At 42.6% G+C, this 23,737-nt stretch overlaps 1 protein-coding gene and 1 pseudogene across 2 annotated transcripts; both read left to right on the forward strand.

Moving 5' to 3' along the window:
* The first annotated feature begins 107 nt into the window (after positions 1–107).
* Positions 108–3,603, forward strand: UBQLN3 (ubiquilin 3). Its single transcript, XM_082340330.1, has one exon. The coding sequence runs from the start codon at positions 174–176 to the stop codon at positions 2,154–2,156; it is 1,983 nt and encodes a 660-aa protein (XP_082196456.1). The 5' UTR covers positions 108–173; the 3' UTR covers positions 2,157–3,603.
* On the forward strand, positions 3,600–14,631 carry LOC309605047 (ubiquilin-1-like; annotated as a pseudogene). Its single transcript has one exon. The product of its transcript is annotated as a ubiquilin-1-like (transcript).
* Positions 14,632–23,737: the final 9,106 nt, after the last annotated feature.

Here is a 23,737-nt window from a genome sequence, read left to right on the forward strand (position 1 = left end):
AGGGACCTCATAACCCCTTCCATGTGGACCTTCCCGTTTCCCCACCCTGAGATCCCAGATCCTCTTCCTGCTCACCTTTCCTACTTTCACCACTGCCCAAAAGGCTGATCTCTGTCTCCCATCCCCATCCCCCTAGCCGTGTTCCCACAGACCTGGGCCTCCTGCTGCCCACCATGGCCAAAAGTGGAGAGGCCCTGCCACAGGGCAGCCCAGTGCTGGTCCAGGGTCCTCCCCTCATCAAGGTGACCGTGAAGACGCCCAAGGACAAGGAGGATTTCTCAGTTACAGACACTTGCACCATCCAGCAGCTGAAGGAACAGATATCCCAGCGCTTTAAGGCCCACCCTGATCAGCTGATCCTCATCTTTGCTGGCAAAATCCTCAAGGACCCTGACTCACTGGCACAGTGTGGGCTCCGAGACGGCCTCTCTGTCCACCTGGTCATCAAGATGCAGCGCCGTCCTGTGGGCACTGCGTGCCCAGCTGCTTCAGTCCCTACCGCAGCCCCAAGCCCTGGATCGCTCCCTCAGCCAAGCTCCATTTGCCCAGCAGACAGGCTACCCACCTCTAGCTTAGGTGTCCTCACAGGCCTCAATGGGCTAGGCCTGACCTCTGGTAGTTTCCCCGACCAGCCAAGCTCACTGATGTGGCAGCATGTGTCTGTGCCTGAGTTTGTGTCTCAGATCATTGATGACCCCTTCATCCAGGGTCTGCTGTCCAACACAGGCCTGGTGCGCCAGCTGGTTCTTGACAACCCCCACATGCAGCAGCTGATCCAGCACAACCCTGAGATTGGGCACATTCTCAACAACCCTGAAATCATGCGGCAGACGATGGAGTTTCTATGCAACCCTGCCATGATGCAAGAGATGATGCGTAGCCAGGACCGGGCCCTCAGCAACCTGGAGAGCATCCCTGGTGGCTACAATGTGCTCCGTACCATGTATACAGATATCATGCACCCAATGCTTAATGCAGTGCAGGAGCAGTTTGCTGGCAATCCCTTTGCTACCACCACTACTGCTAATGCTACCACCAGCAGCAGCAAACCTTCAAGGATGGAGAACTGTGACCCTCTCCCCAACCCCTGGGCTTCCACATTTGCAGGCTCAGCTGGTAGGAGAGGCAGGAGGCCTGGGCACCAGGATGTATCCGAACTTAGAAACAGGGTTTCCAATATTCTAGGTAATATAAGGCTCTATGACTATCTCCAGCAATTACATGAGAGCCCCCTGTCCCTGGGAACCTATCTGCAGGGGATTGCATCTACCCTCAGCCCAAGCCAAGAACCACCACCACCACCACCAGGAAGCCAAGTTCCCCCAACTTCACCCTCATCCCAGGAACTTGAGTCAGGCCAGCCTCTCCCCAGGGAGTCAGTAGCAATCAAGGGGAAGCCCTCCTGCCCCTCATTCCTGAGATATCCCACGGAGAGCAGTGCTAGAAGAGATGGAAGCCAAGATGGTGCAGGGAATGGCTCCACTGCCCACAGCACCAACAAGCCTGATCTTGTCTCCAGGCTGGAGCGTGCTGCCAACAAGGTCCCATTTGTTCCTTCCCCACCTTCACCCACGGCAGCTACCGCTGGAACCCCTGAGCATGTCTGGCTGCCGCCACCAGCTTATCCAAGATCTCTGAGGCCAGCCGGAATGAATCAGGCCCCACAGTTGCAGGACGAGATGCGCTGGCCGCCGCCACTGCTGCTGCACCTTCAGGCAGCCGCGGCAAACCCTCGTGCCATGCACGCCTTGCTGCAGATTGAGCAGGGTCTGCAGATCCTGGCTACTGAAGCCCCTCGCCTCCTCCTCTTGTTCATGCCTTGCCTAGCAGGGCTGGGAAGTATGGCAGGAAGCACAGAGCCTCGAGAGGGTGCCCTTATGCCTGCGGATGCTCCCCTAGCCCCAGCTCCTGAGGTTCCCTCAGCACGAGGCTCTGCGGAGCTGGGCCCCCGCTCCATGCCCTTCCTCCAGATGTTGCAAGCCCTAGCTGGCGCCAATCCCCAGCAGCTGCAGCCCGAGACTCACTTCCGGGTGCAGCTAGAGCAATTGCGGGCCATGGGCTTTCTGAATCCTGAAGCCAATCTGCAGGCCCTCATTGCCACCGGAGGTGACGTAGATGCTGCTGTGAAGAAGCTGAGGCAGCTGAAGGAGCCCTAGTGGTTCAGACCGTATCTTTTCCTCTGTGCCTTTTCCCCCATATGCCCTACCCTAACTGCCCCATTCTTGAATGCAGCTGCACTGTGAACCAAATTTACTATGATGCCCTTTACTGTGGAGACAATGTTGTTCCAGAGTCACTGGGAAGAATGAGAGCCAGAACGGGGTAGGGGTGCTGTGAGTGACCCAGCCATCCCTGCCACCGTACCATCGTGGGACCCCAGTCTGAGCTCTGCTAATGCCTATCTTGAGATGCAATTACATCCAATCTCCAGTGTCATCTGCTGCCTGAGTCTGATTTTTTGTGGGCTATGAGAAAAGGGGGGGGTGTATAGGAGAAGAGGTGGTGGTTAAGAGCCGTCTCTGCATGGATGGGAGGGCTTGGATGGGAAACCAAAAGGTTTCAAGTTAGAAGATTCAGAGGCACGGGGAACAGAGGAGGGTGAGCTGAAGACTGCAGCTTTCCTGGTGTCCTTCCAAAGGTCCCCCCCAGATTTGGTGTCCTGTAGGAGCTGCCACCATGCACTCTGTGTTCTTTGGGGCTCTCTACCATCAGCCAGACTGAAAAGTGGGCACAGCTTCTTATTTTTATTGCCTCTGAACACTATCCTACAGGCGGCTCTCACTTTTGGGATTTGATTCTGATCTCTGAGTGGATAGCAATAGAGCAGGAATCAGGCTGAGTTCTAAGATTCCCTGATCGCACCAAGTTTACAAAGTCACTGTCCCTGGTAGCCAGGTTTATAGTTGATTCCACTGCCATGGACCCAGCTTGTTCTGGATTTTGTCTTTCTTGCAATATCTAGCTCAGAAATTGAGGACCTACCCTGTGCTCAGCATTCTGCTAGGGATTAGGAATTCAACGTGAGTAAAAGAGGCATGGTCCTGCCCTCATGAGTGTATGACGGTAGCTGGAACTGTTCAAACAGTACTAATTTTATATAACCACAAACGATGATAAGTGCTATAAAAGACGGGGAACTGTGAAATAGCGTAACAGAGACTTGGTCTAGTCTAGGGAGAGAGGGAAGGGTTCTGTGAGCAGGTACTCCCATCTAAAATCTGAAAAGTGGTCAGAATGAAGTAGGTAAAGATTCGAGAGGGGAGGGAAAAGTATTCCCGCAGAAGAACCATTATGTACAAAGGCGCCGAGGCAGGGTGTGCATAGCACACAGGAAGTGCTCTCAGCATCTCAGACTCAATTCTCATTTGCCCTCAGGGATGCTTCCCAATACCCATGCGCTTCTGGGGCAAAAGTGTTACAATCGATGAGTCAAGTGAGTGAACCATGCCTTCCAGCAAATAAATGTGCCAGTGGGCTCACACAGGTAAACACGCTATGGAGTAATACACTGACACAAAATGCATATTCACCCTTTAATACACCTTCACACGGGCACACTTTTGTGCCCGCGTAGGAGCATACACACAAAACACAGTCTGTTAGAGTTTTATCACCGATGGGGGTATAAACAAACAAGCAAAAATCTAGTGCTATATTCTTGTCAAGGAACGAAAAGGGTCTTTGAAAGAGGATACCACTATAGTAAAAGTGGCCATGGTGTGTGTTTAAAAGTCAGAGACTCAGTGTTGGGGGTCCTTTTAGGGAGAAACAGGTTCTGCCTGGAACCTAGGATGCTTGGACCAACCTGTCTTTACCTTTTAGCTACCAGCACATGGCTTAGAGATGAAATGAGCTTTGGGGGCAACTTTCTCCCATTGTTTTCTGTTTTAATCTCTAGGTAAAGCACAAGGCTTCAAACCTCCTTTCTATCCCTTCTTCACTCCCCATTAGTGAGGGAGTGCTTGTCCAGATCAAATGAACTGTTGTTTCTGGTGGGGCTAGGGGAAAGGCAGACGAAAGTCTTGCCTCTTCATTTCCTGCAACTAAGAAGTCTCTGGCACTGCTTCTGACCGCTGAAGTTGTACACTGTAATCTCTAATTTCAACCCTTGGAAAGGCCAGGTAGGTCTGAGAAAAAATTCAGGGAAAGAAATGTTGCTTTTATTTCCCTTTCATATGGGCCACGAAAAGCCTGAGGATTCATGTGACGTAAATTCCAGCTCACCAGGGCAGACAGTAGGTGGGAATCTGGGTCTAAAAGTCCTGGGGAGAGAGGAGATCACTCATTTATTGGATTGTTTTCTGGTCCTCTCCTATGGAGAGCCCTCAACTGTTGATTGTGTGTTTGGAATCTTTGCTCTGGCCTCATTGGAGACTGAACCCAACAGCTCCATGTTCAGCTCTGTGGTGGTGTCCAAAGGAAGGAGGTTGCTGGGGTGGGGAAGGTCACTGTCCCCCACCTAGCAGCTGATGTAGGACCTGGCACATGGGAAACATTCAATAAATGATTGAATAAATGAATGTTGAATGATGAATGAAGAAATGAGTGACCAAATGAGAAAGTGGTTGAAGAGGTTAGGTAGATATGAATCAAATAAACAATCTCAGAGGACCAGGGTTTCTGCTTGGGAAAATAAAGACTGTTGGCGTTTGGGGAGGAGATGCCTGCAGGCTGATGTTACTGAAGTGGCAGGACTCCCATTTACAGACCCTGCTCTGACTCTCACACAACATCAGCAGTGGTCTCAGTCACATATCTGGGCCTTGAAAGGACCCCACACTAGGGGGTTGTGTGGATGGAAGAGAAGGAGAGTCATAGTTTTGGTCATATTGGGCCTAGTGTGACCTTGCTCTTCCCAAACAAAATGTACCCTTTCCTCAGACCAAGAGACTTTTTAGAAAGCCAAAGAGCAGTGAAGCTTGCAAAGCTGATTTGCATCACAAATAGCCAGCCCGGTAGTTGGATAGCAATTTAAGAGAAAGGTATTATCCAAAAACCAGAAAGTGCTTTTATGCAACTGTGTTCTTTATTTTTTAAGGATGTTCCCCTAATATCTCTGTCATAAATACATGGGTACATTTTTTCTAGATATTTTAGGGTTTCACTACTTACACTTAATTTTAAATAACAGTTAACATTATTGAGGCTTTCCCCTAGCCAGGCCCTATTCCAAGCTCTTTACATCTGAATCCACGCAATTGTCCTTTAATGCAAGTAAGTATTATTATTCCTAACTTCAGATGAGGAAAACTGAGGCATAAAGAGAGAGGAAGTACTTTGCTTAAAGTTTTACAGCTCCTGCATAATAGAGCCAGGATTTGAAATTAGTGTACTTCCAGAGTCTACACTCTTAATTGCTGCACTGAATCAAGTTAATTAATGCTTTAATCCTTACCTCTAGAAAGTGAAGAGGGGTACGATTTGTGGTATTTCATTAGAATTTTTGCACCTCTGACTGCTGCAAGTATCTACACTGGATTGAAATATTTTCTTTACCGTATCCTGCATATGTGTACATGTGTATGTATTTTTGATGTTTTTTAATTTAATCTACTACTTCAATTTTAACTTTGAAATTTTTAACGACAAAACCCTCAATGCTTGACTCATTATTCCTTTGCCAAATGCCGTTGTCCAATTTTGGTTATTTTTCTAAATATACTTTATAGTCGATGTCAAATTTCATAAAAGACCAAAGGAGATCTTGAATGGCTTTCTATTACATTCATAAATTAGAGGAGAATTGAGGGATTTGCAAGAGACAGTCTTTCCTTTTAAAACAGAGAATGTTTCCATTCAAGTTTCACTTGTGTCTGTAGAAAGAACTGTCGTTTCTTCACATAAGTCTTACTCGGGTTTAAGCACTACATTTTTTTTTTGGTTATTTTGAGTGAAAATTTTTGCATTGTATTTTCAGAATGGATATTGCTGTGGTGAAACTATGCTGTCACCAGTTACACTATGAATTATTATTTTAGACAGTTTTTTTGATTCTCATGCAAGCAAACATGTGCATCCTTGAAAAATAAAACTTCCACTCTTCTAATAGTTAATTAGACCTCCTTTCTAGAAACGTAAGTTGACTTATTTTCACAGTTTGAGCTATATATATATGATAATATATATTATGCATAATATATATATTAGATAATGTAAATAATTAAAATAAGAATGTAAAAAACATCAATAATTCCACTACCCAGATAGCACTGCTAATAACACGATGGTTGTCTTTCCACATATTTTACAAAACTGTGATTATATTGTATATAGACTTTTACAACCTGCCTTTTCAACATGACAATACACCATGAAACTTTCCAAGTTATTAAGTAGCCTTTTGGAACTCATTAGTTTAATAAATAATTCCTAAACCCTTCTTATATGCCAGAAAATGTGCTTGGTAGTAGGAATACAATGGTGAACAAGATAGATATGGTTCCTGCTTGAAGAAGCTTACAATATTGTAGAGATAACAGACCTCCAAAAAAAAAAGAAAAGAGTAGCTAAAACAGAGCACTCACTGAGAACTAGGCCTGTTCTATAGACTCTATGCCTATTAACTCATTAAATTCTTACAACCCTATAAGGTAGGTATTATTATTAACCTATTTAACAGATGAGTAAAGCAAGGAATAGCTATGTGGGTCTAGTCCAAGGTTGCACAGCTAAAAAATGAAAGAGCTGGGATTTGGGCCAGTGCTTCTAGAGACAACACCTTTTATCTCTATTCTATATAACTTTCTATTATATAAATAATTATTGAACTACAATTCAAATTAACTTCATGCAGGGAATAAACAAGGCATTTTGCTAGTGTATATAAGGGAAGGAGGGATATAATTTTAGAAGGGTCAGAGCGTATCTCTCTGAAGGGAGTATTTATGCAGAGACTCGAAGGATAAGAGGAAGCCAGACATTCAGAGAGCTGGGGGAAGAAAGTTTCAGGCAGAGGAGAAAGTATAAAAGAGTTCCCTGAGTTTGGTTAGAGCTCGATACATTTGAAGGGAAAGGAAAGAACGTCAGTGTGTCCAGAGTAGAGAGAATGAGAAGGAGAGTGCTTCAAGGTGAGGTGGGAAAGAGACGTGAGTGCAAAATCGCACAGGGTTTCGCTGTGAGTGTGGATTTTAGTCTCATCTGTGTGGAGCGTGAATGAGAGGGTAGCTGTGGTGACAGCTGAGTCAGGCAAAGACCCCTGCACTCATTCAGGTGAGAGACTGTGTTGGCTTAGACTAGGCTTCTCCACTGGGGCAGATGACAAGAAGTGGACAACTGAAAACATGTTTTGGAGACTGAATTGATAAAACTTTCTGATAAGATGGGGTGTGCAAGCTTAAGAAAAGGGAGGAATGAGAGATCCATTTATTTATTCAGCTAATATTAATTGAACACCCTCTCTATGCCAGGTCCTGTCCTATGTCCCAGAGATAGGAGGTGTTCTAGATCACAAAGCCTTGCCTTCACGAAGCCAACAGAGAGGGGACAGTCACCAAGTAATCAATATAATTTCAAGCAATAGGAGAAGCTAAGAAAAAACACAGGCTAAAGAGGAAAATCGACAGTGAACTGTTTTGGAGTCTTATCAGGGAGACCATCACTCAAGAGAGCATTTAAGCAGAGATGTGAGTTAGCCAAAGCAAGAGTTCCCAGGCAATAGGGACATCAATTAAAAAGCAGGCAGGAAGCAGGAATACAAGAAGGCTGTCGTGACTGAAGCAGGGTGCTCAAGGGGTGGGGTCATGGAGTCAGACACGGGCCAAATTATTAGGGCATTTTAGTCTTGGGAAGGCATTTAGATTTAATTCAAATGTAATAGGAAAATCTTTGGTGGTTTTGGGTAAAGAGTTGAGGTTAATTGATCTATAATATATTTTTAAAAGATCACATTGGCTACTTGTAGTGTCAGCCCGGACAGGTTTTTTCTTTTTCTTTTTTTGTACTGCAAGAGCCTAACTGGGGCTTTGGTTGCCCAGGCATCCAAATCAAAGAGACATCCGCTTGAAAGATGGCTATCTCCCCAAAAAGACATTGCTAGCCACAGGACTACATAAAGAGTCAGGGTGCACCCCCCTCTGATATTTCCTTTGCTTTAGAGGTTATGGATTTCCATAACTATTTGAGCCACTTATTTTTTTCTCTTCCCACAATTTAAATTCTTGTTCTTAAGTTTTAAATCCACCAATAAAGAGTGAACCCATAAAATCCTAGGTGCCCACCCTTGACCCTAATAAAAGAAGAACCCCAGACCCTTTTGTTCTCCCTCTACCCACGACATTGCCATGTGGCCCCAAGTGTGCTATGTAACTTTCAGGACCTGTAAGAAAGAAACCTTGTCTCTTTCAAAGTTCCCTGATAGTTATCACTGAGGGAGTGCCATGTAACTTCCAGGACCTGTAAGTAAGAAGCCTTGTCTCTTTCAAAGTTCCCTGATGGTTATCACTGAGGGCGTCTTGCAATCATAATAAAAATCACAAGGCCAGGTCCATCCACAACGTTGGTGATGGATAGACTGAGACCAGCACAAAACACACTGTGGAAATTAGTCAAAAGTGGACCAAGAAAGGAAGTGGGGAAACCAGCGAGGAGGCAATTGCAGTATTGAAAGTATGGAGGTGATCAGATTCAGGATATACTTTGAAGAGAAAGCCCCTAGTACTTGCTGATAACTTAGATGTGAAAAGAGAGGAATTGAGGGTGGTTCCTGTGTTTGGATGAATGATCATTTTATTAGAAGAGCAGAGAACTCGAGGAAATGGCAAGTCTGAGATTCTGTTCTGACATTAACTGTCTTGGGTGTAAAGTTAGTTGATGTGGGGGAGACTGAGAGAATCAGGTTTGTGGAAAGTCAAGAGTCCGTTCATTGCTATGTATTATTCCCCTTATCATGGCAGCAAAGGGTTCTAATATATGCCAGCTCCAGGTTTGTCCTATAAAAGAACAAAATTTGCCACCCTAAAATGTGTCTCTTTAACATGAGGATTAATTTAGGCTGATTATTTTTAAGAGACATAAGACTCAGGACGTTTTTCTTGTTATCTCCTCCTCAATTGCCCAAAATAATTTAGATAAAGGGCCAGTTCCAGGAAGAAGAACTATCAGCATAAATAACTAAATTATAATATGAACTAGGTGTGGTAAACTGGGGGAAGCTTAGCAAGTCCTATTTGATCAAAACCCTGTGTCCCATTGTCTCAGTACTGCCAAGAAAACATTTATTTACCAAACATTTGCCTTTCCATCTCCATGTGAATTGCCTTCCTCCCCTTTGAAATCCCAAACCAAAAGACATAATACTCAGTATTTAACAAGTATCTGCTCTGTGCCAAGTACTGTGGGTTGCACTTTATAAACATTATCTCCTTGAATCTTGAAAACAAGTCTGTGGAAAACGACCATATTATATATGATAAAAAGTAGGCTTAAAAAGGGTAAAAGACTTGTCAAAGGTCATGAAATTGTGACTGTGGGATTTAAACCAGGGCTATTTGGCCCTAGAGACTCCAAGCTCCCTTTTTTTCTTAATAGTAAATTTTAAATTGATTAAATAAATAGTAAGTTGAGTGTATTATTTTATTTTATAAATTTAAAAGAAATATATGTACACCATCAACAGAGGAATGGATAAAGAAGATGTGCTACAGATATGCTATGGAATATTACTCAGCCATAAAAGGAACGAAATAGTGCCATTTGCAGAGATGTGGATGGACCTAGAGAGTGTCACACAGAGTGAAGTAAGTCAGAAAGAGAAAAACAAATATTGTATAATATCACTTATATATGGAATCTAGAAAAATGGTACAGATGAACTTATTTTGCAAAGCAGAAATAGAGTCACAGATGTAGAGAACAAACTTATGGTTACCAAGGGGGGAAGGAGGGGGTGGGACAAATTGGGAGATTGGGATTGACATATATACAGTACTATGTATAAAATAGATAACTAATGAGAACCTGCTGTATAGCACAGGGAACTCTTCTCAGTGATCTCTGGTGACCTAAATGGGAAGGAAATCCAAAAAAGAGGGGATAGATGTATACGTATATCTGATTCACTTTGCTGTACAGCAGAAACTAACACAACATTGTAAAGCAACTATACTCCAATTAAAAAAATAAAGTACAAAATATGAAAAAAAAAAAGAAATGTATGTACCATATAAAAATAGTCAAATGATGCCAGCTCCTCAGGAAGAATAAAGTGTGGTTCTTATGACGAAGAACTCAATGGGCTGTGTGGCCAGGACCCCTACTTGAGACACAAGCCTGTAAATGGACTGGGAAAGGACATCAACTTGGGCAGGAGACATTTAGACACTGACAATAGAGCCTGTAGGAGAGAAGATGAAGGATGGTTCACCTCAAAGACTGTGAGGGAAAAAAACTTCCTGGAACTATGAGATGTGCAAAGGTGATTCCAGACAATTGTTACCTGGAATGTTCTTCAACCTCTGCTACACATTAATGTAATAGCTATACTAGCTAAGGAAAAGCCAGAAACATTAATTTGAATATCTGATTCTGCTGAGGGCAATCCAAATGGAATCCCCAATGGGAATTGGGTTTGGTATAACAGAAGTTGTCCTGAGGCCTGGAGTTTACCAGGAGAGGCCCACTAGGCTGCTGGCTGCCAGCCAGCCGTGAGGATCACTCTGTGAAATTTACTGGGACTGAAAAAGTCTTTTGAACTCAGAAATGACAACTTATCAGGGTCTTGATATGGGTTGGACATGGAGAACACTCATTCAAACTAACTGAAGTTTAAGAATACATATTAATATATCATAAACAATGTAGTTGTAGAAGGATCTAGGTGTTCACGTTGCCCACATCTAACAGAATCTCCTGGCATTCTAAGCAACCAAATCCTACCTTTGTAGTCCTTTGAAATTCTAGAATCAGAAAAAATGGTCAAGTATATAATGGAAAAAGCCTAAGACAGCCTGATGTATCCATCTTCACAGTTAAAAATATAATTGTTTCAGGGATTAGACATTACTCTTGGGGCTCACTTGCTTGGTGGAGTCAAAACAGTGCCTTAGAGAGTCACTATTATCTGCTTTTACAGCTGAAATGTGTCCCCTCCCAAGTGACAATTCTCCTCCTCAAATATACCTCAAATCAAATAATTGTTAAGTCAAAAAGACCTAAAGTCAAACCTTACTTTCTCATTAATTTCTCTTGTCTTAGGTCTGACCCTCTGGGAGTTGAGATCATAGTTTATCTCTCTAGGAGCAACTTTGTTTCCAAATTCTCAGAGACCATGATGCTGTCTTTCTTAGAACCATGTAGCTGGGTTACCCAGCCTGGTGAGCCTGAGATGCAAGCTGCCTCAAGACCCCAGTGAGGCTGGTGGACTAATTATACATGTCTTGATTCCATTCATATAGAAATAGCAACTTGAGGCCTGACTGGGCCATGGATGGTACACAGTAATTTAGTAGAAGATAGGTGACTAGAATTAGCACTTCCTAAGCTAGTTCTTAGGCTAGTACGTTTTCTGCTGAGCTATATTCACCTATCAAACTCAAGTGGTACGATTTTCAACAGGGAAATAAGTTGGTGCGAAACGTGTTTTTAGACAGGAACATTTAATTTTTTTTCTACTGTTACTTAAATCAAATGGTAAAGAAAGCCAACTTAAGGCAGGTGGTAGAGACCACTGCCCTTCCCCCATTCATGTCTACCTCTCAACTGTGACCTCATCACTGACATCCCCCGAAGGCTGGCTCTGGAGAAGGGCAGCTGCCACCCCACAGGAGACAGGTGGCTTCAGGGCTACACTGGGAGGTGGGCTCCACAGGACTTGGGTGAGAGGACATCACGGGACACCTACTGGTCCCTGCACTCAGGTGTGCTCAGTGCTACATCTAGGCTTCTTCAGATCCTCAGGGGGCCCTGAATTCTGCTCTTGAGGAAACATGGCACGGGCTAGGGAAGAAGCAGGGGACAGCTGGCTGGTGTCTGGTCGGGAGCCACAATCACACATCATCAGAGTGTCTGTCAAGACACCACAAGACGGCCAGGAATTTATGCTGGCAGAAAATAGCAGCATCCGCCACTTTAAGAAACAGATCTCCAAACGCCTTCACTGTGACACTGACGGACTGGTGCTCATCTTCTCCAGAAAGATCCTTCGGGATCAAGACATACTGAGCCGGCGAGGCATCCTTGATGGCACTACGGTCCACCGGGTGGTGAGGACCCGTGTGAAAGGAACTCTGCCCGGTCCCAGCGCTCTGCCAGGCCCTGCCGGCCACTGCACCCATCGTTCGGAACCATCCACCTCGGAGAGTGCTAGGATGCTAGCCAGGCTGGACCGGCTGGCCCAGCGCTCTCCTGAACTAGCTGACTTCCTTGGCCAGCTGACTCAACTCCTGTTGGCTGCCCCCGAGTCCGTGGGGGGTGGGGGGAGGGGCCGGTTCTTGGAAGACCCTGTGGTTCAAGGCAAGTGAGAAATCAGCCAATGCCAGCCATGTTCCTGAATCCTCAAGACCAGTACAGAAACCCGAGCCAGCTCTTAAGGCTCTGGAAAACTTGCAGAACCCGGCCCAGTAACAGGAGCCACTGCACGCGGACAAGCGGGAGCTGGAAGGCTTGAGGCAGTGCCAGGTGGTGCCGATGCTACACGTCCGGTCTGCTCTGATATCCAGCACCTCAGGCTCTCCACTCTGGCCCCTTGGGTTGCCTCCAAAGGCCACAGCCCAGGTTCAGAGCCTTGCAGAGGGGGCGCCAATCCCCACCACAGTACTAACACCACCACCACAGTCCCCGCAGCCTTTGCACCTGCCAGGCCGTTGGCACAGGAAGTCAGTGCAGCCGTAGTTGTCCAGTCCCGGCGCATGGTTTCAAACCAGGCTAATTCAGGGTGCAGGACTGGACTGTCAGACTTACACTCAGGCCAGGGTCTTTCCTCTCAGGAGAGCCAGCAGCCCATAGGGAAAGCCGCTCCAGCCGGTCGGTCGGCTGAGACCGTCACCCTCTGCCTTGCGTAAAGCCTTACACGTCCTGCAGCAGAATCCAGCTCTGCTCCACCAGCTGGCAACAGGCAGCCCCCTGCGACATCATATGCCCCTCCTTCCCATACTCGCCAACCCACGAGCACTGCAGGCATTAATACAGATAGAAAAGGGCCTGCAGATATTGTCCAGGGAGGTGCCTGCATTGGGACCTTGTTTATGGGATCCAGGCAGACCACATGAGGCTAAAGGAGCTTCTGAAACTAGGGCTGGAGGACAGGGTCACAGAGCAGACCCTGTGCAACCCACCTGGGCCATTCTTCAGCTCCTCCACGCTCTGGCCAATGCCTGCGCCCGGTCTACCCAGTCCTCAATGTCCTCATGCCCCCTCACTGAAGGCCGCTACCAGCAGGAACTGGAGCATCTGAAAGCCATGGGTTTTGCTGATCACGATGCCAATCTTCAGGCCCTCGTGGCCATGGGTGGAGATATCCATGCTGCCATGGAGAGGCTGCTGGGAGTACCGGAGGCCTAGGTCCCTCCAGCAGATGCCCACAATGCACCACCCCATGGAGAGGAGGGAGGCATAGGAAAGAGAAGGGGAGGGAGGGGAGGAGCTTATTTTGGGAATTCCTCCTGTTCAGATCACGCGCACACTTGTAGAGCCTCCCCTCACTGCCCAAACCTGTTTTACATTTAAAAAGATTGCTTGGATCTTATGTGTGCTGTCAATTTGGGGGCAGGTGGGCCCAAATTGTTGTTTGGGGGGAGGGATTGATCATATTATATGGTCTTGGGTCTGGGCTTCACCTGTTCTCATAACGCTAGTCTCAGACTGTTTTCCAAATTTGAACATGAGGTGGGGAAATCCTGAATTTTTTTCACTATCTCTACTTCTGCTCAGTGCACAACCCAGTTCCCCACCAACATTACTAACATCACCACAAGCCACCCTATTACAACTCCAGGGTGACTGAAGGGATCCTGGCTTTTGCTCCCCCGGGAACGCATGAATTTCTTCATGGGCTCTGAAAGCCACCCACTTTTTGACCCTGTTTCTGTGGCTTGAGGTCCAATCTCTTGATGTTGCAGAAAGGGTGTTTAACTTCCCTTTCAGTTAGGGTTTCTCCTTTGCTACCTGCCTATGCCAGGATCCTCCTCTTAGGAGGTCAACCTCCACTGCTTCTGAAACTCCATCCTCTCCGCCTATGCAGGCTTCTTTCCTTTATATTGCAAAACGTTTGATTCTGCTGCCTTATCAGGTACAGAATCTCATCTTTCCTTTTGTCTCTGAATGTCTTCAGTGTCTCCCTTTCCAGGGGTCATGTTTAACAATCCTGTGCAGTCAGAGACTTGTCCCCAGTACAGAGCAGAGGCTTTCTCAGAACTGCTGCTCCTTCCTAATCTTCCCACATTTTTCTACAGAATTTGATATACTCACCTTCTTTAAGTTGCCTCTTTTAATATATTTTCTTATCCATTCTCTTATAAAGTGGTGCTTCCTAAGACTATGTTATGCCGATTCTTTCTCTATTCATCCTTCAAAGAGTTTGGCCATTTTCTTGGCTCCGGCTCTTACTTCTGTGCTTGTGGTTCCTAAATCTCTGAGTCTATTTGTACTTTCCATAATCTGCTAGACTTTTGGTCGGGTGTCCCAGAGGAAACTCTGCCTCAGTATAGATAGAATGGACACAAAACATCTGGGCCAGGCAACCACCAAAGGAAATCTCACCAGCTTAGAACCACAAAATGGCCAGCGTCTTGGGCACAGTGGTGGAGCTGAGAGCCAGGTCAGTGAGTGAGAGGAGGCAAAGGAAGAGCTACATGGGTGCGTGAAGGGCACTGTCTGTCACTATGACTAGGATGAGGGCGACATTCCTAGCCAGTGCTACCAGATACAAGGTATGAAAGGAGATGGCGATCCAGATGTGGGCACACTACAGCCCTGGGATCCCTGTCAGGAAGAGAGTGGCTGGGAGACTGTCATCATTGGTGTTGGAAGCTGGCATTCTGCTTGGCAAATAAAGGGTTCTGTCCAAGGGATGATGGTACACCTGTCCTGTAACATGTGAGATCTGGTTCATTCACATAAAATGATGACCTTTCTGTCAAATCGTCTTTTTTAGGCTAAGAAAAATATTTAGTGTTATTAACTTGTTTAAGAATCTTAAAACGTTCGATCACATATAATCCATTTTCCATCAGCTAATTCCTATACTCATCAATCATGTTTTGAGTTCCATATCCCAAACACCAAGCTCAGAATTTAAGCATTTGCCCTGTCTAACCCTTCTAGACTTCTTTCCCACCACATTCTGCACATCATTTACTTGTCTTTTGTCCATGTACATCTAGGGAAAGTTTGTGCCTCTTTTTAAAATTTTATAGTATTCCCTTTGCCGAAGGAGCTTTTTTCCCTTTATTTTCTTTCTCTCTAGTTTCTAAACATCTGGGCAAATGTCTCTGCCTTCCAGAGGCCTTTCCTCTCTAACCTAGTTCTTTAGTCATCTTTATTTTTCATTCATCCACTATTTTCCAAAATCCTATTGAGCTGAGACTGTCTTTATCCAATTGCAACCTCCACACAACATGTGTCTGTAAGTAGACAGTTTGATCAATATTCACCATAAGACTCAATCCTGATAACTCTTAGTAACGTAGCATTGACTTCTTGCTTTAATGCCATAATGTTTTGTTTACTTAATCTGTGTTTGTACGGTAACTGCCCAAATATACACCAAATGGCTTATTTTTATGTTTAACCTGAAGTGCCTATAAAGAGGCTAGGTAGTCTGAGTATACTCAAATACCCCGTAACTGAATATCTCCAGTATTTTGAGTACACATGTGGGTACAATGGAAGAAAGCAAGAGATGCAGTAGACATGCTAGCTGGGGAGACAGCACTCCTAACTATGGCAAAGCCAGCTCAAAATCCTACATTCCCACCAGTATAATGGTTGCACGGAATGGCCAGATCAGAATGTCAAGTGCTGATAGAGGCAGATTGAGGGAGGGAGTAGAGAGTCTTAGAGTTCACCAACAGTAGACATCCTGGAAGAGTGAATACATTTCTGTTGTAGAATGCTAGTATTATATACATCTTCCCTCAGTAACATTTTATACCTAAAATAATCCTTTGTAGGATGCCTAGAATTTTGAACTTTAGTTCTGAGTCTGTCACAAGAGTGTTACATGACCTTGAGAAAATCCTTTCCCTTCTCTGGCAAGTCTCAATTTATAAAAAGCAGCAATTCTGGAATCCTTGTTTCAGCTTTTCTACCTATTCACTATTTAGCATTGAGTAAGTCCCACAACCTTTTTGAGACTCAATTTTCTTATTTATAAATTGGAAATGGAAACACCTGGCTTACTATTTTGTGGGTGAGAAAGAGTAAAGTATACGGTAGTAATAAGCTTGGACATCAAAAATAATGTTCTCCCCATTTTTACAAGCTCTTGGTCCCATAGCCATATATTGGAGTGATGTGGAGTACAGTAATTGTTGTACATCTGCCTTAGCAAAATGAAATCCAAGTTCAGAGAAATGAACTGATGTAACCCAGATCACAAAGCATGTTACTGTCAGAACTGAAATTAGGTCTCAGATCTCCTGATTCAAAGTTTGGTGTTTTTCCCTCACTGAACTGTCCATTTATATAGCCAATTCTTTAATTCCCATCTTTTTCTTTCAAGGCACCCTAATATCTATTGCTGCAATAATTACTCATTATTTGGACGCCAAAGAGACAGATAAAAGTGGAAAGCCCCTCTTATTTGCTTGGAAACTTTCACAGATGGCCCCAGCCACTAAAGGAAAGAAGCTTGTGTACCACACAAGAGAGCTAGAGTCACTACATCTTCTCTTCCTCTCTTTACCCCGCCTATTCTTGCCCACAAAGGAAGATTTCAAATGGTTATTGTAAGGAAGCTGCTACTCTGTGAGCATCTATGGATGTGAGAACCACAAAGATAAGTGTAAGCAAGATTGCTTTCCAGGTAAAGTCATAGAAAAAGAGACATTGTGCTGGGGCACCACTCTGGGTGGGATGGGGGAATAATCCCAAATTTGTCTCACTCAGGTTTGTTTCTGGATCACTACAGTGGCTAAGTTTTTGAGGTCTCCCTCTAAGACCTAGACTTCAATCATTGAACTCTGAGTTCTTTCTCTGAACACAGTATTTTCAATTTCGAGGACAAAGCTGTGCGATTGACATGCATTCACAAGTGGAGCACGCTGAGGCTGGAGCTCTGTGACGGGTGTCCTATATGAGTGTGAGGCTACGTGGGAGAGTGTGTGGAGGTTTGTGCAGGTGCCTTGTACCTGAATATAAGTTTTTTTTTTTTTAGAGATATGAAAGTTGTTATTTCGTGCAGATTGTGTGTGTGTGTGATTTAGAGGATGATGGGGTCTGAGTGTATCATCTGAAATGTCTGATCTGGTCTCAATTTTATGTGCTCAGTGAGCCTCTTCATCTTAGCTCTGGGTTCAAGCCTCCTTAGGTCAATGGGCTTGGTAAGTGCAGTTATTTGTTAACTCTCTGTGACTCTCAGGTATGAAAACCCAAGGGGTTTGCCCTAGGGATTTGATAGAAGCAGGGATAATTGGATACCCACATGCAAAAGACTGAAATTGGACCCTTGTCTCAAACTATATACAAAAATTAACTCAAAATTGATCAAACATCTAAATGTAAGACAAATCTACAACATCTTTAGAAAAAAACTTAGGTGTAAATCTTTGTGTGCCTGTATTACAATGGTTTTATGATATGACACACCAAAAGCACAAGTGACCAAGGAAGAAAATAGGTAAATTGGACTTTACAAAAAATAAACTTTTTGCACTTCTAAGGGCAGTGTCAAGAAAGTGAAAAGACAACCCACAGAATGGGAGAAAATTTTTGCAAATCATGTATCTGATAAGAATTTTATATGCAAAATATATGAAGAACTCTTACAACTCAACAACAAAAAGACAAATCAATTAAAAATGGATAAATGATTTGAACAGAAATTTCTGCAAAAAGAGATATACAAATAGCGAATAAGCACAAAAAAAGGTGTTCAACTTCATTAGTCATTTGGGAAATACAAACCAAAACCATTATGAGATATCACTCCACGCATTAGGAGGGCTATAAACAAAAACACAGTAAAAAACAAAAACAGAAAATAACAAGTGTTAACAAAGATGTGGAGAAATTGGATTCTTCATACATTGCTGGTGGAAATGTAAACTGGTAAAACCACTTTGGACAACAGTTTGGCTTTTCTTCAAACAGTTATACATAGAGTTACCAGCGACTCAGAAATTTTACTAGTAGGTATATACTGTAAGAACTAAAAACCAATTTTCACACAAAAGCTTGTATAAAAATATTTAAAGAAGCATTATTTCTAATAGTCAAAAAATGAGAACAGTACAAATAGCCATCAACTGGTTAATAAACAAACAAAATAAGGTATATACATACAATGGACTATTGTATCAGGAAAGAAGTACTGATATATAATGAACTTTGAAAACATTATGCTAAGTGAAATAAGCCAGACACTAAAAAGCCACATATTTTATTATTACATTTAAATGAAATTTTTAGCATAGGCAAGTCCACAAAAACAGAAAGTAAATTAGTTCTTGCCAGGGGCTGGGGTAAATGAGAATGGAGAGTGACTGCTAATGGTAATGGAATTTCATTTGAGTGTGATAAAAATGTTCTGGAATTAGATATTGGTGACAGTTGCACAACTTTTCAAATATACTAAAAAGCACTGAATTGAACACTTAAAACTGAATTTTGTGGTATGTGGATTATATATTAATAACAAAATTTAAAAAATAAATCATAGACTTGTGTAATCATTGAAATTTAAAAGTTCAACTGCCTGGGACCTATTTATTTATATGACACTACAGGTAAAGCAAGCCCTGGATCTGGGACCTAATATAGGCCCTTCATTCAGATAGTGTCTAATGATGTGAGAGCAGTATGAAAGAATAAATGAAAAAATGAATGAATAAATAATAATGAATGAATAAGAGAAGGCAATCATGAGTGAACAAATTAATAGATGAATATATGAACTAATAATGAATTTCCTTAAATCAGAATCTCATATCAGGAAACATTTCCTCCCCCTCTGTGCTCCATAATTTCCTCTATAGAGAGAAATGCAAATTAAAGGTGACATATTTTTTCCCATATTCTTTTATTCTCCCAGGTTTATTGAGATATAATTGACTTATAACATTGTATAAGTTCAAAGTGTACAATGTGATGATTTGCTACACATATATATTGTGAAATCTTTACCACAGTAAGGTTACTTAACCCATCCAAAGAGGTGACTTCTTGAGTAAGCGGACTAAACTCAGTCTTAATTTCCTCATCTGTAAAATGGCATCTCTCATTCATCTACCTCATATGTTTATTTTAAGGAGCACATAAAATGAACTGTTCTAAAAATTTTATGATAATACACACAGCTTATTTACTTACTATTTTTATTCAGCAAGAACCAACGTAAAATTTAATGTTTTGCTTCAAAATACCACGTAGCTGCAACTAGAGAGCCCATGCACCGCAACTAAAGAAACCCGCACACCACAACGAAGACCCAGAGCAGCCAAAATAATAATAAAAAAATCATGTGCATCAGCCATAGTCTATAGAAATAGTTTGTCTAAGATTTTCTTGAGCCCTGAGTAGAACTGTTCCATGCCTGCTTTCTGTCTCCACTGTACTTGGAATGTACTTTAATCATATCAGTTAGTTTGGGGAGTTTGTCTCCTTAACTAGATTGTAAGCAACTCATGAGCAGGGACCCTGGCTTATTTATCTTTGTATCCTTCAGTCTCTAACATAGGGCTTGAAATATACAAGACATGCAAAGTAGTTGAGGAATGAGTTAATAAATGATTATATTTGCATATATTTGCATCTCAACCATCTCTATACTTCAGTGAATTAACACATACTAAAATGTTTTACTCTAAAATAGATCATAATTTTATTAAAGAATAATTTTGCATGAAGATTGTATATTGTTTATTATCTAAATACAGTATGCATTATAGATCTGACCAGAGTAAATAAAAAATAAATTGTACTTGAAATTTTCAAACATGCTATAAATGTACCTTACATTTTTATATTGCTCAGACTTTAAATACCCATATCAATTTAAATAGAGTGCTCATACTGTGCCTGACCTTTAATAGGTGCTTAAATAAATATTTTTTGAAAGAATGTTGCTGTTTAATGATTTTGGCTCTGTTACAAATATGACTTACAGTGAAGTTACTGCCATAATAAGTGGACAATACGCTTTCAGTGCCAGTATTTTTTCTTGCTTCTTTAAATCTGAAGGACTTGGAAGCAACAATTTGGCTCATTTATGTACCTGTGAAAAGCTGTCTGGAAAATTCTGGGCTAATATTTTCCACATCACATTCTATAAATTAAGATACTCCGTATCCTTCCCTTGACCTTAGAAATCTGCCCAGTCTGAAAGAGGATCAGCAGATGATTGCTGGCAACAGTCTTCTTCTATTCAGCCCATTAAATAGGAAGTTCATGGCTCTGCCTGGATCTGTAACTTGCCAATATGGAGAAAAAGCTCAGACTCTGTCCCTAGTTCACTGACGAGAACCGTAATTACAGCAATACTCTCACGATCACAGGGCTCTGGTTATCCAGGTCATCAGATACATCTGATCTGAGCTCTTGGCTTCTTTAACATCTTCCTGTGATTCAACTTCCACTGTTCATGTAGCCTTATTGGTTTAATATTCCATTCTTTTAGAACTATAAGATGAATTACACCTAGTCTCGTTAAGCAAGATTAGGGTCACCCATCTTTTATGAGTTGGAATTGGGTCCAGGGTCCATCTAGTCTGTGTGTCTGTCTGAGCTGCTGGAAGCAAATGCCAGAATATTTACTTTATGCAACAGAAAGAGAAGACATTTTCCACATCGGTGCTAGTATGTGGAGAGCCTCCTGGACCCACAAGATTGGAGTATAGGGCGTAGGAGGTATTACTGGATTGGATCTGGGTCCTGGGTGGGGTTATTTGACATTTTGCCCTTTTGAATACATAGCTACACAATTCTACACATGTTCTGCACCCATTCTCCTCCTTCAGTGTTTCCTTTTAAGCGCTCATACCTGTGTTCATGTTTTCACATCTGCCAGAAATAACCCTTCTTTGTTCTCTCCCCGTCCACTCCCTTCTGCCTGAGGCTCACTGTATTCTTTTCTATTGCTCCTCTAACAAACTATCACAAATTTAGCAGCTTAAAACAACAAAAATCTCTTATCTCATATTTCTGTAGGTCAGAAATCCTGAAACCCTAAATGTTTAAGGTCTCTGAAAGCTGAAATCAAGGTCACTGCAAGGCTGTGTTTCTTACTGAAGGCTCTGGGAAAGAATCTGTTTCGAAGCTCATTTAAGTTGTTGGTTGAATTCAGTTCCTTGTGAATTTAAGACTGAAGTTTCATTTTCCTTGCCGACTAATAGCCGGGGACTAGTATTTGCTCCTAAAGGCTGTCCACATTATTTCCTATCATTTTCATTTAGTTCCCTCCACTAATTGTGGGTTGAGTGTTTCTCATGCTCTGAGTCTCTCTCTGACTTCTCCTTCTGCCGCATATTTCTGATTCCAGCCTGAGAAAGTTCTGTGCTTTTAAGGGCGCATGTGAGTAAACTGAGTCCACCTGGATAATCCAAAAAGAAAAAAAAAAAATCTTTAAGGCTCATAATTCTAATAATAATCTTCAAAGTCCCTCTTGCCATGAAATGCACATGTACATAAGTTCCAAACATGGACATCTTTGGGAGGAGCATTCTTCCTACTGCGTTCATTTTAATAATATTTGCTCATTCTTTGAGAATCAGGAGAGATATTACATGCACCAGAACGTCTCCTCTGACTGCTCTAGAATGTTGCAAATTCCCTTCCTTTGTTCTGCCCTAAATCCTCCTTGTATCTATTATCATTGCATTCACTGAGCTATTATAAGTGTCTCCTTAGGAGTCTCCCAAACTAGACGATGGATTGTTATTCTTATTCATCTATACATTCCCATGGATACATTTGTGTTTAATGCTGAATAAATGACTTGATTTATAGTTACTTTTGTAAACATACACCTTACACCATAGATGTTTAAGGTAGGGATTGTGACCTTGTCATAAATGAAAAGATAGTATCTTTTTTCATTTGAGAAAATTTAAAAAATAGACTTATAAAAAAGGAACAATAGACAGAGAATTCAGATAAATCCATGCTTGTTGATCAGGGCTTGGGTGACTTCCTGACCTTTTCCCATGACAATTAGTGTGACTATGAGAAGATCTAGGAGTATATTAGGTGATGCACTAAGTCCTTTGGTCTGATTTATGCATGAGTGGGATTTTTGAAAAGCTACTGCATTTTCAGCCGGGTTAGTCTCAGACAAATATTAGGTATCTGAGAGATTCTTTCTAACCCCAACTTCTTTACTGCCCTCCCTGATCTGGTTCAAGTATGTATCTCCTGCTACTAATCACTATTCCTTCCAGCTATATCTGCTAGTATTTTCCTAGAACTGAGTTGTTTAAGCTATTCAAGAATTTATTCTTATTGTGTTGTACACTTAGGTTAATATCCACTCCCCATTGTTTTACTTTCAGGACCTAATGTTTGGGATTTAAACATATCCATCAATTAAGTGCTATATGGCAACAAACAGGTTAAATGCCTTTGCCTGACTTCTATTGCTTAGTCATCCCAATCATTCTATGATTTAAGTATAATTATAACCTATTTTAAAGGTAAAGAAATGAGGCTGTATGTGGGTTAGAAACTTTCTCAAGGCAAGTGGACTCAAGCTCAGGTTCATCAAGCTCAAAAGCTTATCAGCTAATCCTTATTACCTATGTTGTCTCCCTAGTAGGTGTCCAATAAACATTTGTGAAGAAGGCACCAGTGTACACTAACACTTTCTTAATCAGGGCAAATACTTTTATAATTTGACCTATAATTATGCTGTGTGTGTGGTCAGCCACAGTGTATCAGTGCTTATCGTGCTGGGATCAATTTCAAGGATAATCCAGGTGAGAATCTCACATGTTCTAGTAAATCCAAATGCTTAATTTATATGGGTCATAAGCACTCTTTATAGGACACAGCATTTCTTGTCGATATTGATCATAGTTATATAGTGGAAAGGGCATAAACTAAGCTAGAAGACCTAGGTTTAGATATTCTGCCACTAACAAGCTGTATAAAATTGAGATGTCTCTTTTCCTTTCCAGGCTCTAATGACCTCTTCTATAAAACGAGGGGCTAGATACAATATCCTCGCATGTCCCTTCCAGTTCTGATCATTTCTACTCCTACATATCTCCATGGGCAATGAACTACTAGGTCAGAGAGGGCAGAACACTGTAAATGCCCCCATATTCCCAGCACTCCGTGAGCTCCTGAGCTGATAAATACTCAAGGGGCTTCCCGGATGCAACCTTATATTGCTAAGCCTAGGGAGTTGGCAGAGGTAACTGGGGGCTATGGGCAGGGCATGCTGGGGCCCCCATACTGCTCTTGCTCTCTCTACACCTTCCTTGCACAGAGCTCTCTCAGGTGGGTAGAGTGGAGTATCAGACACTCCAAACTCCGACCCCAAGGCACTCTGACCCAGCTTAGAAATCCTGAGTGTTATAATATGACAAACTGAAGAAGGAAAGGCTGTCCCTAATTGGAGTCAGTTTTTTTTTTCCCTACGTGTTTTCAC

Source organism: Balaenoptera borealis, assembly GCF_965194805.1.
Source record: "Balaenoptera borealis genome assembly, chromosome: 11".
Taxonomy (NCBI): Eukaryota; Metazoa; Chordata; class Mammalia; order Artiodactyla; family Balaenopteridae; genus Balaenoptera; species Balaenoptera borealis.

What these genes read in the sequence shown, in the direction of transcription:
- UBQLN3 (XM_082340330.1), top strand. Translation starts at nt 174, where the DNA reads ATGGCCAAAAGTGGAGAGGCCCTGCCACAGGGCAGCCCAGTGCTGGTC.